Source organism: Talpa occidentalis, unplaced genomic scaffold (assembly GCF_014898055.3).
Source record: "Talpa occidentalis isolate TD23 unplaced genomic scaffold, MPIMG_talOcc4v2.1 talOcc4.10, whole genome shotgun sequence".
Lineage (NCBI taxonomy): Eukaryota > Metazoa > Chordata > Mammalia > Eulipotyphla > Talpidae > Talpa > Talpa occidentalis.
Genome location: NW_023600993.1, coordinates 39,846,399 through 39,869,493, shown reverse-complemented (window position 1 = coordinate 39,869,493; position 23,095 = coordinate 39,846,399). Strand labels below are relative to the sequence as shown.

The window sequence follows — 23,095 nt, the reverse complement described above, 5'->3', positions numbered from 1 at the left end:
TCCTTTTTTCAAAATTAAGTGATTTTAGGAGTTTGTAAGAGTTGTTCAGGATGAAGTTCTGTAGTATTTTTAGAACAGGGGAGACTTTAGAATTGGCTGAAGGGGACCTCAATTTTAGACACTGGCCCGTGTCTACTAACAATGTGATTGCAGTCAAATCCCATAGGCCAACCCAGTCTATCCTCTTGTGAACTGGACGTGGTGCTGGCAGCTTTGGGGCAATCTTGTCAGATGAATGAGCTGGTGGGTGTGAGGCATTTGGAGTTGAGGGGAGAGACAGGTCAAGGACACTTTTTCTCTCCCCCTAACCTAACTATAGCAAACCAAAGAGGAATGGAAATCTGTTCTCCCTCACTCTGTTTCCCTGTGACTTTCTGGTGAGACAATTTCCCTTCTGGTCTTCTCATTTTTCCTTGCATATTTCACTCACTGTTAATTGAGCTATTATGTGCTAGATTTGGGGTTTAATGCAAATTTGGCCCAGAACTTATCTTTTAGAATCTTATCCTCTCTCTCTTTCTGGCTCTCTGGTTCTCCTTTGCTATCTTGTAAGCATCGCAGTGCTTTAAAAGATACATATTTACTTTTATCTGGATGTATGCTGGGCAGGCCTATGAGAAAATGTAGCCTAGTTAAGGCCAGAAACCGAAGGTATAATCTCCTTTATTGTCTGTGACTTGGAATTAATTGGATACGCTAATCTCTTTAGCTTCCATTCTGTTTACCTATGTTTATTTATTTTTTTAAAGGTTTATTTATTTATGCATACAAGAACTGGGGTACATGTCAGAGGTATGGGGCGGGGGTGAAAGGATTCACCAGAGACAGAGTTGGGAACAGAATAGGCAGACTGACTGAAACACACTGCTGAGGGGAGCAGCGGACGAGTCAGGAGAGGTCTGCTATGCCATGTGGGTAGCTCCCTGGCCGGGGATAGAACTCGGGCTGCTCATGCTGCAGTGACTGCAGATTGCTTCATAGATTGTGTCTAAACCCCTTGAGCCACCAGGGAGGTCCTGTTTACCTGTGTTTAAAGGACAGACCAATGGTTTTAAATTTTTTCCTTTTGTGGATTGGACATGAGGCTAGTCTTTACAATTTAGGACAGAGTTCAAAGTATGCAGTTGAATGTGTGTATGTGGGGGGGGGGTACGGCCGGGGAGCGAGGGGAGGGAAGGTTAAAAAGAACTGGGTTAGGGCCTTCCCGGTGGTGCAGCGGTTGAGCGCTGGGTTGCAAAGCTGCCCGCAGCCTCTGCGGCACCGGTTCAATCCCCGGCTGCTCCCCGGCCACCGGAGGAGGGTCCCGCATGGCGCGCAGACCTCTCCTGCCTCCCACTGCTCCCCTCAGCAGTGTACTTGGGTCCTTCTGCCTGCTCTGCTCCCTGCTCTGGCTCTGGTGAATTCTCTCACCCTCCCGCGTTTCTGACTGTACCCAGTGCTTGTGTAAATAAATAAATAAATAAATAAATCTTTAAAAAAAAAAAAAAGAAAATATATTTAAAAAAAAAAAGAACTGGGTTAAAGGCCAGGTATCATGATCAATGGAAAGCACTGATTTGCATTCCTGGAGGAGGACAGCAGAGAGTGCCTGCATATATTCACAGATGCTTTGCTTTCCTCCAGGTGTCTTCAGTGGCAGCTGATGGGTAGGGAGTTTGCCTTTTGAGTTTTGATTCTTTAAGGACAACTGGAAAATGATTCAAGATTTAGGGTGGGGATTGAAAGTTTTCTGAATACTCATCCAAAAAAAGACCCCCTTTTGTACTTGTAGAAAATTAGCTGTATTGCCACCTGTTCCACTTGTGCCTTAAGGTGCTGAGTTGAGCTCAATTTGACTGGGACCCAGGCATGAAGGCAGATGGTGGTTGCTGTCCTAGCCTGATGCAGGTGGGTGGCAGGAGGTTTCTCTTCCTCATGTGCTGTGGGACTGAAGAGAAGGTGGAACCTTGGGAAGTTGAGACCACAGAGATGGTTGGAAGATTCTAGAGGACCCTAGAGTATAGCTTTCCAGGTTGCTGGTTTGTAGGTACCTGCTGTAGGTAACAAGCTGCAATGAATGCTCTTGATAATTGATCCAGAGGCGTGTGGATGACTGTCTTAAAAGAAATGTGCTTTCATGGTTAAGAGAGGGGGAGATTATTTGTATGGAAGGAATTGAATGATCTGGGAAGAAGGGAATTGAAAACTGTACATCGTTTTTATTTCCTTTGGACCCTTGGGAAAGGTGTTTTGGCTTTGCCAGGGATTTCACTGCTATTGTATCCTTATCTTTTATGGCTAGTTTTTGTTGAGCTTGTCTCCTGTTAGCTGATAGTTGAATTCCAAGGACTTAGAAAGAAGGTCTCAGTAAATTGCCCTTGAAGTGCCCCTGGTGATGTGGAAGTGAAATGATTTAGGTTATCTCTCATCCTCATGATAAGAAATACCACTGTCATTTCTTAAGTTGTTGAAGTGGAAAGCCATTCCCTTTTGGTTTGCTCTTAGGATTATTGGAAAATATACCAAGACAGAGTCCAGGATCCCTGAAGACAAGGTCCTAGCTTTGTTAGTGTGTGTATTCTCTTGGGCCTGTCATTTAACCTATGTGGTTCTGATATTCTCATTTGTAAAATGAAGTGAATGAGCTAATTTGTAAGGCTTTTTGGAATTCTAAGAGCCTTGATTTGTGTCAAACCCATGGAAAATGGTTTTTATTTTTGATGTTGTCACAGTAGTATATACTTGCTTGTCCTAACTGATGTAAGTAATTATTCTGTACCTGGTACTTTCCAGACCTTTTTATATATTAGTTCATTTAAGTCTTACACCAAGTCTACGTAATAGAAATTTTTACTCTAGCCTTTTTACAAATAAGAAAACTGAAACAGAGAGTATACTATTTTCAGTAGATTATTTATTACAATACGGTATATTTTAAAATTGAAATTATCTACATTAAATATATAATTAGAGATAGACATCTGGTAAATTATTTTTGAAACCTGATTGAGTTGAATCTCCTGCAGTGAGGAGAAGATATAATTGCTTTACATCCTCTCCTTATCCTCAAGTATATGAAGTGGAAAGATGATTAAGGTTCTATAAGGTACATGCATTTTACTCAAGAAGCCTTTTGTAGGAACAAGGAGACGTTTGCTTAATTGTAAATATCTTAAAATTGAGAGAATGAAAAGAAAATGATACATGGATTTGAGAAATTTTTGATCAATAAATTTTAGGTTGAGAGTCAGATTGTGCTTGATCATGCTGGAGTAATTTAGTGACTAATACAATGCCTGGAAAACAGATTTTGCTTCTTACTAAATGTACAACTGGAAGTTTCCATCACAACAACCAGTGAGCAAGGACCAGTTGGATGGGCTGGCTCTCTTTTTAATTTTAAGAGCTGCTATAATTGTCATAATTGATTGTCTGCTTTTACCGTTCCTGCCTCCCATTCTTTTTTTCAGCTTTCCTGAAGTTTTTTTGTCATTCAGACACCGGATGTTGTAATGGTTCAAGTAAGTAGGGGGTCTTGGGCTCTGATACATGGATAAACACCTGGATGAACACCTGGATGTACCACTTAGCTTCCTGGGTGACTTGGAGCAGGTTACTTTACCACTCTGTGTCCTCATTTTCTTATCTGTTAAAAGGAGATTATAGCAGTGGCCACCTTGCAAGGTGGTTGTGAGGATAAAAAAGCTTAGAATTGTGTGTCATGTGTGGTAAGCCCTGTATAATTTTTCGCTATTATTGTTCTTTAATAGGTCTTGTGTGTCTTTGCCTTTTATACTTCTTCTTTTCTTTCCATCTTTCTTCACAGGGCTGACTCTCATTTGATCTTCATGACATCACACATGGTGGTTCTTGGTCTGAGATGTTCTCCCACGTCTTTAGTCTGGGGTGCATTTGCCCTGCACTTCTGCCACCTGGCTGTGGGTTCTCTCATAACTTTGTATTGCTGCTGTCAGTTTACTTGTCCACATGGACTATGAGCATGGGCCATTTCTTTTACTTTCCTTTCATTTCCTTTTCGATATCTCATAAGTATGAGGGAGGTTTTGGGTAAACATATTGAATGGATAAAAGGACCAATTTCCTTCCATTCTATTCTCCCTCCTTTTCTTGCTCCGACTCATTCTTTTCTACTTTCTTTCTTGTTTTCATTTCTTTCTACCAAGCCTTGTCCCCTCCCTTCACTCTCATAACTGGCACTAGATGCATTGTCCTCGTTTTTCTTCACAGTCCCTTGAGGTGGGCATCATGGTTATGTTCATTTTTGCAGAGTGATAGACAACACTCCATCCAGGAGTGTCCTTACAGAGTTGTCTTCCTATGTCGCTGTCTCTGCTCAAATCATTTTGGCTATTTTTCTTTGGATTTCCCTTCTGGCCAGTCTAGGAAACACAATCTTATTTTTATTCATTCTCAGAATAGATGATTTCCAGTCTGAATATCTTGATTCATCATATTTGTCTACAAATAAGCTTGGATCTTCTCAGAAACCCAAATCACCTTCAATGAGCAAATATTTGTCATCATCATGGATATTTAAATGACTCGAACACAGTTACATCCTCTATTCCTAAGAGGCTTGGCAGGAGTCACAGGGGTGGACTGATGGATTGATGCTTGGTTTTGATATCCTTTAAACTTGTGGGGGTGAGCTGGTGGAAGGTGTCATAGTACTTTATAATCCCACCTTGTTTTTATTATGACAGCTTTATTGAAATATAATTTATGTGCCATACAATTCACCCATCTAGTCTGTAAAATTCATTGGTTTTTAGTATATTCACAAAGTTGTTCAGTCAGCATCACTATCTAATTCCAGATCTTTTTTATCACCCCCAAAAGAAACCCAGTAATCTTTAGTAGTCACGCTGTAGTCCCCATTCCCCAATCCTCCCGGGAATCACTAATTTATTTTTTAATCTATGGGTTTTCTTAGGGCATTTCTTATCAATGGACTTATATCAGACCTGGTCTTTTGCGACTGGCTTATTTCACCTGGCATAATATTCATCCATGTTTCGGTGTCTACCAGTGTTTCATTGCTGTGTATGGCAAAGTGATATTTCATTATTCATACCTGTTAGATAGACCACATATTATTTATACATTCATTGGCTGATTGATATATGGGTTGTTTCTACTTTTTGGTTACTATGAATATTTGTGTATTTGTCACCTGATGGATGGATAAATACACTATATATGTCTTTGTAATGGAATAATAATCAGTTATAAAATGACTGAAATACAACATGGATGCACCTTGAAAACATGCTAAAAAGAAACCACTGAATGTGTGATTCCAGTGATATAAAATGTCCAGAACAGGTAAATCCATAGAGAGAGGAAGTAAATTATTGGTTGGATTTGATAGGAAGGGGAGTGGGGACTGACTCTAAAGGGTATCAGGTTTCTTCTTGAGATAATATAAGTGTTCTAAAATATATTGCCAATTGGTTATACAACCTCACAGACATACTGAAAACCACTGCATTTTTCACTTTGCAGAGGTCACTTTCATTTAAAAAAAAAAAAGGATTCAGAATCCCTCATTAAATGCATGCCAGTTACTTACTCTGCATTTGGTATTCTATGAGGCACTGTGGCACACAGATAAGAAAAAGAGTGCTTGTTCCTTGTCCTCTAGGAATTTCTCAGTGGGTGTTCTAAATGGGAAGATGAAGTGGAAACCCGCAGAGTGTAATCAAGATAGGACATCACTCATTACTAGCTTCTGGGGGTAGGCCACACTGGGAAAGATCTCGAGACCTGTGGGCATCAGCTGTGGGAATTCAGAAAGATTTCAAAACGTGGACTACTATGTTTATATAATTAAGACATGATGTTATCCATGCCTTACAATCCTGTGACCTCCCGGCAGGCAGAAGCTATGCCTCTGTCCATCTTGATCCCTATGCTTAGCAATGTGTCTGGTTAACAGGTAGCAGGATATGTTTGGTGAGTGAATGAGTAACTGGTGTTTTAGAAGCCTCCTGGTTTGTCTAGGGGGGTAAACATGCCTTCAGGCTTGTGTTTGCCTGCCCTGAACAGCCTGGGGATTGGCCCTATGGGGAAGGTGTTGCTGAATTCACCAACAGTCTTCAAGCAAGGGTTTCTTTTCTCACAGCTAATAACTGTTTTGTTTCCCAGGACTTTCCCCTGATTTTGGTTAAATGGTGACCTGGATTATATAAGTGGGTACTTGCAGGGTAAGGAAAAATGTCAGGCTTTTCTGCCCTTCTGCCATCAGGATAGATGATAGATCCTTGAGGTCCTGAATGCATGCCTGATGGCGGGCACCTGGAATAGGGTGTGGGCATAGGTAGATGGGATTCACCTGGGCTAAGACTGTGCTTTTAAGGGCGGCGTCACGGGGACTCCAGCAGAAGACGAAAGAGAAGCCGAGAAAGAAGTAGCAGAAGCCGAGAGAGAAGCAGAGAAGGCCGGAGAGCCCAGATAGAGTGAGGATTTGCTGGGGGCTGGGAGGACTGCCAGCCTCCCGGCCCTCCAGCACCCCTGCCTGCCATATGCCTGGTGAACCCCAATAAAAACCTGCAAAAACCCACTGAGGACTCCGACTCCTCCTTTACCTGGTCTGCCTGGGATCAGAAAACCTGCACTGTGTCCAGTCCTGCCCTTTACAGTACTTATGAATGTTGTGCCTTCCTCTCTGGTAACACACCCATGACATAGGGTTCCTGGGTCACTGAGAATTAGGAGGGAAAAAGAGTGGAATAAACCTCACATTTTTTTTTTTTTCTTAAATCTCATTTATCAAGCCTCAACGCTGTAGAGTCTGTGTAGCTTATGGGTCTTTGCTGTAATAAGAAATTGTTTTTCTTTTTTCTTTTCTCTGTGAAGGTACTTTATGTTGATTAAGTTCTTTCTGTTAAATATCCTTTGCTTGCACTGCACTGGACTTTTCTTTGTGTTGATTTTTTGCTTCATTTTTTTTTCATTTCCCATGCTCTTCAGTTACTGGATGCCAGAAGAACCAAGGTTTGTCCACTCTTGCAGCTCGTTTGTTTTGCTCTGCACAGCCTCACCTCCTCCTGTGTTTGAATGTGTCTCTCTGTCTGTGTTTGTTCCCTGTTGCTTGCAGATGCAGTAATCCTGTTTACTAAACCTGTTCACAGCTTTATTTGTAAAAACGAAAGTCCTCGTTTGTGTCTACTTGTAGTGGATGCTATTATTTTCATTTTTAAATGGAAATGCATTGATCATGGAAAAAATGGATAGTAGAATAAAGAACACCTTAGGAAACGGAATACTGAGTCTGGAGCATTGTAGGCTTACAGAAGATGTGTTTGTGAAAGTTTCCCTCTAACCCTCCCCACTTTCCAAATTAAAACTCTGTAGATGTATGATTTCCCTTGTGACTGACACTAATCTACTGTTTGTGTATGTGCACATTTCTCTTCTCCTAAGACATTCAGAAAGCATCATTGAATTAATTCTCCCACTCCATGTTCTGTCCCGTGTTTCTGAAGTCACTTTGGAGGACTTCACGGCGGGCCCTCTGGACCTCATTATTAACATTCCATCTTCATAGTGTGGTAGAAGCAAATATTGTTGGCATTTACATTTACTTTTCCCCCTTCTTTTTCCTCTCCTGCTCTGTCTGTTACATCACAGCACCTGCAGCTGACCATCCAGGCCCTTCAGGATGAGCTGCGAACCCAGAGAGACCTCAACCACCTCCTGCAGCAAGAAAGTGGCAACCGGGGAGCTGAGCACTTCACCATTGAACTGACCGAGGAGAACTTCCGGAGGCTCCAGGCCGAGCACGACAGACAGGCTAAGGAGCTGTTCCTTTTGAGGAAGACCTTGGAAGAAATGGAGCTGAGAATCGAAACACAGAAACAGACCCTCAATGCCCGAGATGAGTCCATTAAAAAGCTTCTTGAGATGTTGCAAAGTAAAGGTTTGCCGTCCAAAAGCCTTGAGGATGACAATGAACGGACGCGGCGGATGGCAGAGGCTGAATCTCAGGTCAGCCACTTGGAAGTGATCTTAGACCAGAAAGAGAAGGAAAACATACATCTCAGAGAGGTAAGGACATTCACTCTAGTCTACCAAACTGTATTTTAAAAGTTAAGATATGTTATCAAGTTACTTTCACAGCTTGGAAGTGATCTACGGTTACAACAAAATTCCCTTTGTCATCTGCTTTATAGTCTTTCTGTCTTCTTTGAACTGGAATTTTGCATTAGTTTTTTTCTCTGTCAGCACACATGTTCCATTCACATTGCACATGTTTTCAGGACCCAAGCTTGCGTAGCACACGTCAGCTCTGAGGTGGTTTATAATTACTTGCCCATAGATGGCCATGGTGTCATGGTCTTTTAAGTTTTAGTTGTTTGTCAATTAAACAAATTGACTAGGTGACTAGCAAAATAATGAGCCTAAATATTTTGTTAACTGAATTAGGGGAGGAATTTGCAGAAAGTAAAGCATATGGACATTTCTGGAAAGAATAGTTAAATGTCAAATAGTCAACAGTTTCAACATTTATTTTCAGTTTAAGATAATCTTTGTGTGCATCTACATTGGTCTAGGACAGAGTATTCTGGATTTTCTGAGGGTGCATTTTGTACTTAATGAGTGGAAACCATTTGAAGTTCTTAGCGGTGGTCTCTGTCTGCCACCACCATTGAATGTTGGATGCTCAGGTATCTGAGAATATGTGCTTGGATAGAACTTTGAAAAAATGTGGATGATAGCCAAGGTTCCTTGCTACTACAGCGGATATGGATCTCAAAAATACCGTGTAGGCAAAATATTGTGGGAGACATAGATCTCACAGAAAATAGGAAGCAATAAAATGGCATTAATATTCTATAGTTATAATATTCTATAGCTATAAATAACAATTCTGAAAGATACTTGCTTCCAGACCAAACTATATTTCTTGGCATTAAATACCTGTTTTGATGCACAGCACTTCCTGTGAGTCACTTGTTTGGTTGTTCAGAAAACATGACTTCCATGTCAGGGCTCACTAATGTAGATGCTCCCAAGAGTTTTCTCTGATGTGGATTGCTTTTTGCTTAGAACTCTTGAAAAGATTTTTGTGTGTCTTCAGACTGAATGTCCTCCCTGCTTATTCTCCCTTGTTTTATTTCCATGAGACCTCAGCAACAAGCTTGGGAACCATATGGCTTGGTTCCATATTGAGATGCCAAAGCAATGTTTTGTTGGGCCCGGTCTTTTAATCCATATTCCAGTCAATTAAATGTGGTGGGGAGACTTCTAAGATGGCCTCCAATGATCCCTACTCATGGAATTTATACCGTTTTGTTATGCCCTCCCCTTGAGTAGAAGCTGAACCTTAGTGACTTGCTTCCCCAGGTAATGGGCTACCAATGTCACTTCCATGATATGGTTACATAAGACTGTTACTTCCATCTTGTTAGCAGACTCTATTGTTTTTTCAACTTGCATGCTTTGATGAAGCAAACTGCCATGTGGAGAGGCTCATGCGTAGAGGCCCGAGGACAGCCTCCAGCCAACACTCAGTAAGGAATGAGACCCTCACTCAAACAGACACATACAACAGAAAACTGCCAACAACCACTTAGCAATCTTAGAAGTGGATCCTTTCCTAGTCAGACCTTCAGAGGGGATGACAAGCTCTGGACTGGCACCACCTCAATTGGAGCTTTTTGAGGGGCTTTGAAATGGAGGACTCAACTAACCTGTGCCTGAATTCCAGATCCAAAGAAACGATGAGATAATAAATGTGTGTTATTTAAGCTGCTAAATTTTAGGGCAATTTGTTACATAGCAATTGATAGCTAATACAGTGGGGTGGAAACTAATTTCTTCCTCCCTTAGTCCATGGACTTTCCATCTGCTTTGCAAAAGAGAAGTAATAATTACTGACATGGTATCACTTGGATGTATAGTGACTGAAAATTTGTATCTTAAAACTGTGATTAGTAGATTTCTATAGTTGAAAAAAGCTCCTGTTTTATTTTGGGTGCCAGGGATCATGTTGCATGTTCAGCAAGGCTGTGGTGCCAGAGGAACCTCCATCTGCAGCATTTACTTTCTCCCTTTGTTGAGGTCTTGTGGTCCATTTGGAATCATTCTTCTACTATTAGACTCTTCTCACTGGTTGCACTTAGTAGATGGTGCCTTGATTCTATTGTGTGGTCACCTCCATTTAAGTGGATTGAAACGTAATTCACTTATTGTTTCATGAGACTGGTTGGTCCTCACAATGGTCTGGCTTGGATATAGATTATATTTAGAACTTTAAACATCAGTCTAATTGCTCACAGACTTGGTACAGAAAATGCAGTTCAACACATCCAACCAGTTTCTCTCAACATCAGATCAGTGTTGGTGGGCAGCCCTTATCTTGCCTCAGTTAAAAGGGAGAATATAGAAAAGGCATCTCTATGTAAGATAACCCCCTTTAAAACCAGAACTCAGCAATGAAGGTATAGAAGCCTGAAAGAACCCTTCCCAGGAGAAGGATTGTGTTGACTTGTGACAGCCGTTTATTACATTTTTTAGGAATTTTGTGATCCTGCTTTCAAACTATTTATAGCTTGAAATTGGTTGTGGGTATAAACCTTGGAAATCAGCAAATACTAGTCTTCCTTTCTCCCTGCATCCCTGAAAGCCTGTCATCACACCTCTTAATAAATGCCATTAAATGTTTATCCACAACAAGATGCAGTGAGGAATCAGAAAGATAAATAGTGCAAAATTATGAGTGCATAACTGCTCATTATTTATCAGAAAACTTCAAAACAGCATTGGGATAGATGCTTACTTGCTAGGCACTGTAAAAAGTGCTTTCCATAGATACACATTTAATTTTCACTGCCACCTTTTTCATTCATTCATTCATTTTGTCAATAGTTAAGGATTTGTTTTGGGATAGGTCAAAGGTAACTAATGTGGTTTGATTTCATGGTGCTTGCCACCATTGGGGTGAGACAGACAACAATAATAATAATTACATAGAGAAGTGTCACGAAGAGAATTAAATACTAGTGGGACTTGGGTGGGCCCAGATTCATGTTAGGTGGTCAGGGAAGGCCTCTTGGAGGGGTTACATTGTGAACTGAGAACTTAACAAAAAGAATCAGCTATGAGAGTCTCTCAGAAGACCCTTCTAGTCAGATGGCAAGACCCAGGTCTAGGAGGTAGGTGCTATTACTTATTACCTGGGGAAGGGATTCTCAGAATCTTTACTATGCAAGTATTTAAAGAAGAACATTTTCAAGAAGAGAACTAGGGGGGACTTGCTTTTCTCTTGTTGTACTAGTGTTCTTTGTGAAACACTTAGGAAAAATATTATGGTAGATAAAATAATTTTAATTTGGGACTTACAAAATATGTAATAGTATAGAAATGGTTGTTTTCCATGTTCAAATAACTGGTTAATTTCCTTCATTACTTATTCTAGGAGGCCAGGTTTGTTGTAAGCTGCCTCCAGTCTCCACTGCATTTTAGAATATTCTTCTGTCTTTTTCTTTTTTTAATGTTAGTGGAAAAATGTGGCCCACTGCTTTCATTGTAAATCAGTAAGAATAACCCAGCTTGAATAAGGAAGTTGCCTGATCTCTGTTAATGTAAATGAATTGAAAACAGTATTTAAAATATATTTGAGGCTTTACTTTTAGAATAGACCTGATTTTCATTTTATTCCATTTTTCATTTTGCAACCTCATTTGACCAGGTTGGGGCTAGAGGGTATAATGCTGAGGGATGGAGTGCTAGTGGTTTTATGAGTCATTCTCAGGTAGAGGTGTCAGATCGCCTATTCCATCTCCTGAAATACTGGCCCTGGTTAGCCTATTGTTTCAGGACATTGCAACTTGGCAGGAGTTGCACACAGGGAAGTCAGGCTGCTTCAGTGTCTGTTGTCTTTATGTGGTCTAGAAAAGACTAAGGGCGAAACCACTCTTTTTTTGCCAGGCAGGAAACAACAACAAAAGATTGCGATCTCAATTTATTTGGAAGACCAAAACCATTACCCAAGAGCTGCAATTGATGTGCTAATGTGAGCTAAAAACTTGGCTGAAACTCAGCATTACTCACTAGTGTCCTCTGATGCTTTTGGATACCAGTTGATTCGATAAGACATTGTCTGATGTGGTAATAGTTTACCTTGTTCTCTAGCTTTTTCTGCAGAGAACGTCTTGTTCCACGTACAGGTTTTAGTAATCAAGTATCCAAAGTACTACTGATATCATTAAAGAAAAAATGGGTTTCTATACTAGGATTCTCATTATTCATTCTCTTTAATATTTTCTTGGCTGGTCCTTAAAAGAAAAACAGGAGTCTTAGGATTCATAGCACTGTAAGTATTAGAATTCTTGTCTGGCTTAATTATTAATGTGACAAAAGGAATTTAGAGAGCAACCTGATCAAAAGTTCAAGGAAGGATGGGCCTCCCCGGTGGCGCAGCTGTTGAGCGCTGGATTGTGAAGCTGCCCGCAGCCTCTGCAGCACCGGTTCGGTCCTCGGCTGCTCCCCGGCCACTGGAGGAGGGTCCCACATAGCGCGCAGACCTCTCCTGCCGCCCGCTGCTCCCCTCAGCAGTGTGCTTCGGTCCTTCTGCCTGCTCTGCTCCCCGCTCTGGCTCTGGTGAATTCTCTCACCCTCCCGCGCTTCTCACTGTACCCAGTGCATGTATAAACAAAAACAAACAAACAAACAAATAAATAAAAAACATGCCTCTATTAAAAAAAAAAAAGTTCAATCAAGGAATATTTATTGTGAAGGAGAGAGGCTGCAGTTGCCCTGAGTCACATATGCTCAGCCTGAGTTGGTGGGGGTCCTGGTTTTATGGGGTTGGTTACCAAGATAGGGTAGAGAGGAAGCAGGATATTGGCTGATCATGGTTTTGTGGTTTTCAAAACAAAGAAGGACCAGGTTAACTCAATAACAGGAAGGTAAGGTAATAAACAAGGACCGGGTTTCAGGGGTTCTGTAACATAAAATGTTCGAAGGGAAGGGATGTATGTTGTTGCTCTCCTATGCTTATACCCTTGGGCAACTTGTCTTCCTTTGGTAGCAGGGGCAGAAGAATGCTCAAATTATTGAGGGGCACAATTGCTACTAACCCACAAGTAAAGGTTCAGGACACTAAACATAGCTTCCCTCTGTGCTGGGGGGTAGTGGGAAGGAGGACAAGACCACTTGAATTCTTGGTCCCTTCATTTATTTGTTGAGGTTATTCTGAGGCCATTGGAAGATCCATGAAGGCAAAATCTGTGATCTGGAACTTCTTGAGCTCATATACCTTTTATTTATGGCTCAAATCTCTCCCCACCCCCTTAGAATCTTTGCCCAAACTTCTAAACTCTGCCCTAGTCCTCCTCCTTCCCCCCAAACCATATAGCTTCTTCTTTAACATGCTCTTGTCTTCAGTTCTCCAGACTGAGCCATGATTTTGCTGATGCAGGCATTTCTAATTCTGACTCTACAGCTGCAATATGTCCTAGCTCTTCCCACAAAGCTTATCACAGAAAATATTCCCAAACACAAGTGGCCACATAAATATGACATTTTATATACACAATCTTGTCTAAGAGTTTTTGCCTGCATATATCACAGAACCTAACAATTGTTACCTATTTTCATAAAACTTCTTAACTCATCAGTCCATTTCATCAATATTTCTGGTCCTTAAATATTACCCTCAGTGCTCCCTTAATGTTTGAAAGAGTGTAAAAAATATTTAAATACTTTGAGAATTGCTCTGTGGGTTATTTTGCCAACATTTGGAAAAGTTCATATTGATTGTACAAAAATAGATTGCACGAGAACATGGCTTCTTCAATGTTTTCTCCATCTTTTCTATGTGTTTGGAATGGAGCAGGAGCTTCGGGGGTAACCTTGGAAGTTTTCTTTTGCTGTTTTGTTTGCTGTCAGGCATCTTTGGCCACATGTTGAACATCCCTATGCAAGGTGCTGTGGGTGCACTCTGGGCAAGTTTGTGGTTTGTTCAGGGATTCAAACGGGTGATAAGAGCAACATCTCACATTTTTCTAGGCTTATACTGTGTCAGTTGTCATACTAAGTAAATGCTGTTGTCAGCATCCCCAATACTTACCTAAGAAAACAGGGGCTCTGTGGGGTAAGTAATTGTTAGCAATTACACACATCAATTGTGGGAGCCAGATCAGAAGCCAGGAAGTCTGGCTCCAGAGTCAACAGCTGTTGCTACAGGATGATACTGCTTCCAGGGTGATATCCAGGGAGGACCTCAAATGGTATGTAAGCACTGGGAAACTTGGAGGTTAGAGTGGCTTTACTCATGGCAAAGCTGGTCTTCGAAGGCAGGAAGAATTTCAACATATGGGGGTGTTAGTAAAGCATGATTAAAAAGAGATATCCAAACCATTCTTTAGAGGGGGAAATTGTGATGGGCTTGGGAGGCACTGGATTTGGAGCAGCCATTATGCCACCTGTTTGGAAAGAAAATAAATAGGTAGGTTGAGATGAGATCACTGAGGACTTTCATCATCCAGCACAGAAGATTGGTCTTTGCTTCCATTCTGGGCAGCCTTTGCAGGAATTTGCCCTGGAGAAGGCATGATCAGATAAGCTTGTTATTGATAATGGATTAGGTAGGAAGACACTAGAATCTTGGATGGTGGCCACAGAAGTTGAAAGGAAAGCTCATTTCTACCTGCAGGTAAGACCTTGACAACTTAGTTGGAACCAAGTGCTGAGAGCGTCCCAGAGCAGATGGCTCCTGTGGGCCCAGGTATGGCCAGATGGCAGGACAGAGGCAGGAGGGAGTGGGTTGAGAAAAGATTTTGGATATGCCGAGTTTGAGGAAATCCTGATGGAGCTGTGTAACTGAGGTTGAGAATATGACTGAGGAAATAATTGAGAAGTTTTGCCTAAGTGCCTAAGGCATTTCTTTTTTTTTAATTTTTAAAAAAGATTTATTAATTCATGCATACAAGAACTGGGGTACAGGCCAGATGAGCGGGAGGGTGAGAGGATTTACCAGAGACAGCGGGGAACAGAACAAGCAGACTGACGAAATACACTGCTGAGGGGAGCAGCGGGAGAGACAGAAGAGGTCTGCTGTAGTGCCTAGGGCATTTCTGACTATTGGTCATATTTTTTGGTTGTTGTTTACATGTTATTTACACATTTGTGCCCACCAAGTTCCTGATTTGTCTGATCATTCTAAAAGTTGCCTTGTCACTTACTCCTGCTGTTACTTAAATAGGAGACCCTAGAAACTTTATTCTCCTTCACACTTTTTTTCCTAAGCATTTAATTTTGAATACATCATTTCTATTACTTGCAGTTTTCATTGACTGATGCCAATTTGATACAGGCTCTCTTTGTGCAAATCTTCTCCCAGCATTCCCTGTAGAATGGATGCCAGTGAAGCATCTTCATGGAGAAGCGCTCCCTGGACTCTGATTAACAACACATTGAAAAGCAGCATTTTCATAATTTTCATAGCCACATATCCGATGACATAAAAAGAATGTGTTCATTCCTGTTTAACATCATGTACCTTATCTTTCAATTCGAATACATTCTTTAAAGCTTGAGCACAGTGCACTAATTTGAAATGGTTCAGGTTTTACCCCGTATTGATTTTAATGAGTGTAATTGGTTGCTTTTTACAGTAACAGAGACTGGTGGAGCCCCAGGGAGCTATTAGGCACAAGACATTTTGGAACCTGCTGAGAGAAGAAAGTGGAGGGGGGTAAAGGGAGAGGAGTGGGGAGGCGCCAGGGAGGGGGTGAACGTCCCCCTGCTGTACTGGGATACACTGATTACTGTCCTCATTGCCCTCTGCCTTCTGCTTTACTGGGTGTGACTGTTCTTTTGAAAAATATTCTTTTGGTAGCTGACATAATTTATCATCGTCATCATTTGGTAAAACTGTGCACTACAAGTAAAGTTGGCTGAAAAGAACTCAAAGCACTGGCGCTATGGACGTTTCGGTGAATTTCTCCAGCTGCAGCAATGGGAAGTTGAGACAGACTCAGTTATGCCAAGATCCTCCCTGTCTTGAGTAGGAGCATTAACTAGCACCTTATAAGTGGAGGAGACTTTGTGCTTTATGGAACACATTCTATTTTAAGGATTTCCTCTGAGGCTCCTGGTAACTGTGTGAGGAAACTGAGGCTCAGAGAAATTAAGGAGTGATGACATGTAATGTTTTCTGGGCACTCATGAGTTTCTGTCGGTGCTAATCATTTTCCAGGGCGTGCATTTTAATCTACCCAACAATACTCCTGGGTGGGCAGTGGTTTCCTGCCTGTTGAATGAGAAGACTGAGACCTGTATTTGTCTGGTCCAGGTTCTGTGAGTAAGTTGTCGTGCATCTGGGATTCAAATTTGAGCTACTGCTCCCAGGCACCTGTTCCTAGCCACTTCTTGACACTGCCAGGGATTTCAGCCTGAATTCTAGTATCCTGATCTCTCACGCAGAGGTATTTTCTCTGTAAGTATAAAAAAGGGAAAAGTGCAAAATGCCCTAGCAAATTTTTGCTATCGGGCTGGCCTGTGCATTGTAGGATGTTGAGCAGTATCCTGGGTCTCTACCCACTAGATCAGGTGGCTCCTTTCCCCTTCTCCAGTTTGGGGCAATCAAAAATGTCTCTGGACATTATAAAATATCCCATGGGGTGGGCGTGAGAGGGCAAAATTGCCCAGATTGTGAAATGCTCGTGTAGAGTGATTGACACATCCTTCCCATGGTTGGCCTGTGGCCGTGGTAAATACAGTAGTTCCCAGTCCTACCTGCTTGAAACACTGCTTCATTGAGAGGAGGGAGCCTAGGTCATGGTGCTTTTTGACCCAAAGGGGAAAGGTACTGACTGCAGGGCATCAAACTAGGAAACCAGTGTGTAGAGTGGGGGAATTGGGGCCTTGAGCCTGGAAAGAAAATGAAGTGTGTGTGTGTGTGTGTGTGTGTGTGTGTGAGAGAGAGAGAGAGAGAGAGAGAGAGAGAGAGAGAGAGGAAGAGAGGAGAGAGATATAGAGTGAGAAGTTGCCTCTGACTGCCCTTACTCCTTCTCTCTTAGAAAATGTAGGTCTGGGAATGAGGCAAGTCCTGGAGAAGAAATATAAAGAAAGGATGGTGGGATGGGGTGGGTGGGGGTGTTTTGACCTTGGAAGGTTGGGACTTTGTGAAAATAAATGACATTTGATTCTCAGGAGTATTCGTGGAGGTAATAATCAGGATCCGAAACAACAAGTACACTTCACTTTTGGACTACTGAAGTCTCGCCATTAATCAGCAGTTTTATTTTATGATAAAGGTTGTCATTCCCACTCCTGCTTTCCCCCAAATGACCTTTGAGTCTCCCTTTCTGTTTTTTAAATAAACATTTCTCTGCAGGAACTGCTACACCTGCCCCTGCTCCCCACTCAGCACCAACAAACTCAAGAATAATTTTGGAGTGTGTTGGTTTTATCATGTGGGAATGTAGTACAGATGTTCCGAATTACCTTTCTCCCCCCTGTAAAAAAGTTTGACCACACATGCTTTGCTCTAAGTACTATTAAGTATTTTTATTATTATTATTAAAAAAATCTTGCCTCAGGCATAGTCCTACTAAATCTCAAGTAAAAGCAAATATTAAAATAGCACCAAGCATTTATGCATACCACACTTAAAAATCTGAATTTGTATTTGGCTTTTTATGCCACTGAAACCTTTATTGTTTGACCCATTTAACCAAGTCTTATAATTTCACCTTCTTTAACGGACACTAAAACTTCCAGTTCAGACAATAGGATTTTGTTCACTATCCTTCCTGCTCCCCCAGATTTTCTCTAAACTTGAGTTTTTCTCATCGTCCTATAGATATCTTTGATCTCACTCTGATCACTTAATGAAGTTTGATGGGAGGATTTGGACTGCCAGCATGAATTAGTTCATGTTTTTAAAAGTTATTAATGGAGAAAAGTTCTCTTCTCAAAGAGAATCCCACATTTGCAGGGCTGAGTTTCTGCATTCTCCAGGTGACCTTCATTGGGCCAGTGGTCATTTACCCAGGAAAATGCTTTACCAGCACTCAACACATCCCCCATTCAGAAACCTATTTATGGAAATTAGCTACTTCTCTAACCTTAACTTCTTGTGGACTTATTACTACCACTTTCTTTTTATATTTCTTGGCCAGGCTTAAACATATTTCTCTAAATAGTTGCTAAAAAGGAAAGCTCTTTTGGCTTAATCATTGACTCCAGAATCAAGAGCTCCCTTGCCACCTATGTGCACTTTTTACTGTGCTGGAAATTAATTCTGATTTAGAAAAAGCATATTTACACCATTGCCTTTTCTATACACATTCAAATAGGAATGCATTGCAAGGTAATTTTCTTTCAAAGGGTGGAGGGAATCTGTTGTTCTGGCAGAGTCCATCCAGCAAGGAAGAGACAAAGCCTGATTGTGCCTGAGGCAGCAGAAGTGACTCTTCCTCTAGATCTCCCGCAATATCTTCATGTTACTCAGTGGTGTTCCTACCAGTGGTCACTGCTGCAATACTTTTATGATGCATGTCAAGATTTAGATGATTTTCAGGACTCAAGCTTTAGTTGCTTTAGAAGACAGAATGTTGCACACGGACTGAGTCCTTGCCAGTTCCATATTAGAAACCGAGACATCTTAAAACCCTGTAAAGTTCTAATCTCAATGCATGTCCTTCAGATGCCTCTTGAGCAGTTATTATAGGTAGAGCGATCACAGGGATTTAGAGGAGGCTTGGAGGTGCTTGTGCAGGGAACTAGTGACATGTGATGACACAGGATTCTCCAGAGGACATGAAACCTTTATACAACTCATTCTCTTGCCTCCTTCTAGGCTGGGATTAGTTCTCATGCTGACTCCTTGCTTTGTTGCCTTACAGTCACAAATGTGCTACTTCTTACATAGAGAATTCTAGGAGAGTGGTCCAAATGCCCACATTTCCTGAAATCACAGCAGTCTTCTAAGAAATCTGTGTGGCATTTTCTGTCTGAGGATTATCACAGGGATAGAGAAAGGTTTATGTACTCTTGTCTTGGGAGGTCCTGGCAAGGTGCTGTTGATAGAATAAATCATCATCATTATCATCACCGCCACCATCATCGCCACCAGTGTTAGAATGGAAGGTCTCTAGGTGTAGGCCTGGGGCTCAGTGCTGTCCTCAGCTACTGCTCAGAGCATCTCTGTGAAGTTTAGGTGCTGACCTTGTCTCATTACTGACTCACGGCAGCTAAGTAACATGCCTACGACCTCCTAGGGGACTTGACCTCAGAAATGAGAACCACTGTATCATCTACTGTTCTGTAGAAAGTCAAAATAGCTTCTAGACATTTCTTCCCACCCAGTTGCTCTTTTTCATTCTGATTTGTTTTCTTTGAAATTTTCCTCTTCTATTTAGGTTTCTCATCTGGTTTCTATTATGACTTCATCTAAAATTGTATTCTTTCTCCTAATATGTTGATTTCTTTTTCTTTTGTTTTAACCTCAATCACTTTTTTTCCATTTGTGTTTTCATTTGCATTGTTTTAGGGGGTTCACATAGCAATTCTGGGCTTTTGTAAGAGCTCTAAGAATGCTAATAAAATGCCAGCCTAATACAATTTTGATCAGAAGTTTTCTTTGCCTTCTATAAAGCTTTCTTATCCTCCTTTACCAGCCTTCTCTTTGGTCTCCAAAGAAGTGACCTATGCAAAATGCTTTGCACACAGCATGGCTCAACAAAATGCCAATGATGTTTCCTTGAGGAAAGGTGAGGAGGGTATAAGTAAGAGTTACTTTCACCTCAGCTGGTTTCCTTGTAAAGCAAGTCCCTGTTCCCTATACAACCCATTTCTTTCTTTCTTCAGAGTCAAACCTTGCCTAGTGGCATTTTACAGGTCACTTGGTGTGCAGGTACTTGTAGTGAGCTGTGCCAACTGAAGAGTGACCTTCTCCTCATCATCCCAGCTTCATGTTATAATTGCTTCAGAATGTTATAGAGTAGATTGTGTGGTAAATATCTGGTTCACAGGGTTTGAATGAATTATCTGAAATGTAATATGTAATTACACATAATTCATGAATATTTGTAAAGGCTGGTACCTAGTATGTGCTCAATAAACATTAGTTTACTATTCTTTATGTAGCTGTAACTGTCTCTTCTCAAGACTGAGCTCCTTGAGAGCAGGAATCATAGTTTACTCATCTTTAATATCACTAGCACCTGGCACACAGTAGGTGCTCACTTTTGGCTTATCGTTGTTGATACACATCTGTCTCCTGCCCAGGTTGTGCACTCCTTGTGAGTGGAGAGCATGTCTACACATCTTTAATATAATAGAGTTGATGACCAAAGTGTTTGATACATGCAGGAAATGACTTGGGATGGAAAACATGAAACAATTAGAAATTGTTGCAACCTTGGGAGTGCAAACTGGTCCAACCACTATGGAGAGCTGTGTGGAGATTTCTGGACCTACTAAACATAGAGCTTCCATATGATCCAGCAATTCCACTCCTAGGTATTTACCCAAAGGACACAGAAACATCAATTCCAAAGAACACCTGCACCCCTATGTTTATAGCAGCACTGTTTACAATAGCTAAGCTTTGGAAACAACCCAAATGCTCAAAAATAGATGACTGGATCAAGAAGATGTGGTACATATACACCATGGAATATTACTCAGCATTCAAAAAAGATAAACACATGCAATTTGCAGCAACATGGAAAGCGCTGGAAGGGATCATGCTCAGTGAAATAAGCCAAAAAGAAAAAGAAAAATACTGGATGGTCTCACTCATAGCAGGAATCTAGAAAACTTAAATAAGGGACCAGGAAAATGAATAACTATAAGAAAGTGAAAATCAAAATCAACAAAAAACTATGAACCAGAGACACTTTTTGGGGGGTGGGGGGCGAGAGGGGAGGGATTGGGGTCAGAATGGGGCGTTTGCAATTGTATGGGGGAATATAAAAATAAAATTTATTATTTTAAAAAAAAGAAATTGTTGCAACTTTTGGAATGACATAAAAATTGTGGTTCATCAAAGTATTTTTGAATGATCTGTGTATAAGCAACATTAGCTACCTTTATTGAACATTTTATTTATTTATTGCTGTTAAAGTCCCATTATTCTGCATCCTTGCCAGTATTTGACAGTATAGGCTTCCCCCGCTCAGGTGCAGTCACTGTAGCTCTCTCACCACCAAAGCAACCACAGTCCTCCACCAAAGTCCACTGTGTATTGAGTACTTTGTACTGGGTACTCAGGTACTAGACAACCTCTCTCCTGAACATCAGCACCATATATGTAACTGTTTAGACAGCATCTTGGGGATTGCAGAGACATTTTAATCTCAGCCTCTCTGGAATGAAACATCTTGTCTGTCTCCCAACAATTCTTCCTCCTGTGTCTCTGTCTCACTAGCCATCGCTGCATACTCCCAATACATGCCTGATACTGGGAGGCATCAGTTTCTTTTTGTCTATCACTCTTGTATTAGTTTTCTATTGCTGCTGTAATGACTTACTCATAAATGTAGTAGTTTACAACTTAAATTATTCTCAGACACTTCTGGGGGTCAGTAGTTTAAATCAGTTTTACTGGGCTTTAAAATCAAGATGTGTGCGCCAGGGGAGAATTCTTTTCCTTGCCTTCCCAGCTTTTGGAGGCTGGCTGTAATCTTTGGCTTGTGAACCCTTCCTCTACCTTCAAGGGCTTCTCATTTACTTTCAAATCTCTGTCTCTAATCTCTGCTTCTATCATCACATTTTCTTCCCTCTGACTCTGACCCTTGCATCTCCCTCCTGGAGAAATCCTTGTGACTACACTGGATTTGCCTAGATAATCCAGGGTAATCTCATCTCAAGATCCTTAACTTAATCATAGTTGCAAAGTCCCTCCTGCCATCTAAGGTAATATATGCATGGGTTTTGGGATCAGGATGTAGCTATCTTTGGGGAGGACATTAGTCTGCCTACCACACTCCCTCCATCCTAACACATCCTAACACATCTCTAAATCTTTCTTATTCTCTCAATACACTTTTGGATCTGTCCAGATTTTTATTTCCATTGCTCCTATCTTTGACCTGGTTCTATTATCTAGCCTCGTAACTTTCCAACTCTTCTAGATCCTTCTTCATTTTACCATCAGGATCATTTAAAATTTTTTTTAAACTTTTAAATTTTCTTACATTGTTGTTCATTATGGTATTTGAGTTCTCCCCTCAGGTGTAGTCCTCATAAATCTTCCACCATCACACACCTGTGAACCATCACCATAGTCCCCTGTGCTCTTCCCTCCCCTGTTTTGGCCCCTCTCCTTCCCTCTCCTCTGCTCTATGTCTCAGATCTACAATTTGCCTGCAAGTTTGTCTTTTTTCTGACACCAGGATAATTTTTGAAAAATGCTTGTTACCCATTCAGTATCCATCATTACCTTGAAGACAAATAATAACATTAAAAAAATCTGTGGTGTGCTAGCCTCTGCCTAAAAACTTTATATGCAGTAACTCATTTAATTTTCATAACCACTCCAACAGGAGTAGAACCTGTTAGTCTCCTCATGTTACAAATGGAGAAACAGAGCCACAAGGAAGTGGATTATCCTGCTCAGAGTCTTACAGAGATCACAATATCGGGCCTTTTTTCCTAACAACCAGGTTGCACAGCCTTCTTTTGTGTGTGTGGGGGAGCCAGAGCTGGGGTAAAGGCAGCATTCAGGGTCATGAGGGCTTCCCATGGGGCAGTTATAACCCATATGCTAGCACAACCAGCCCCCATGCTGGTCGCCTTAATCCTACACACACTAATTAAGAGCCAGTTTTGAAAGTCTAGGAGATCAGTTTTGAGATGAAATTGTGGTTCCCAATGGGAACAGACTGGGAAAGGAACAGAAGATGCCTTGAAATAGGAACCATCTTGAGAATGTAAAGGGTAAGGAGGGTGGAGGTATTCAGGGAGGTACTGGAGTTTTCAGTGTGGGTGACAGGGTTAGCGATAACGCCTGTGCCAGTCATGAGGGAGGCAGGGCCTTGGGAGGGAAGGTGCATTTGACATTTGAAAAGGTAGGATTGCATTTCAGTGCAGAAGACTGGCTTAAAGATGTAGGTTTGGGAACCATTTGTGAGAA

The 23,095-nt window shown here is 41.3% G+C and overlaps 1 protein-coding gene across 4 annotated transcripts in view; it reads left to right on the top strand.

Moving 5' to 3' along the window:
- ERC2 (ELKS/RAB6-interacting/CAST family member 2) overlaps positions 1–23,095 on the top strand; it is an 847,094-nt gene that overhangs the window by 139,972 nt on the left and 684,027 nt on the right. For all 4 annotated transcript variants that reach the window (XM_054694730.1, XM_037501575.2, XM_054694735.1 and 1 more), the window contains exon 3: positions 7,633–8,049. In XM_054694730.1, coding sequence (XP_054550705.1) covers positions 7,633–8,049 — 417 coding nt within the window. The remainder of the gene's footprint in view (positions 1–7,632; positions 8,050–23,095) is intronic.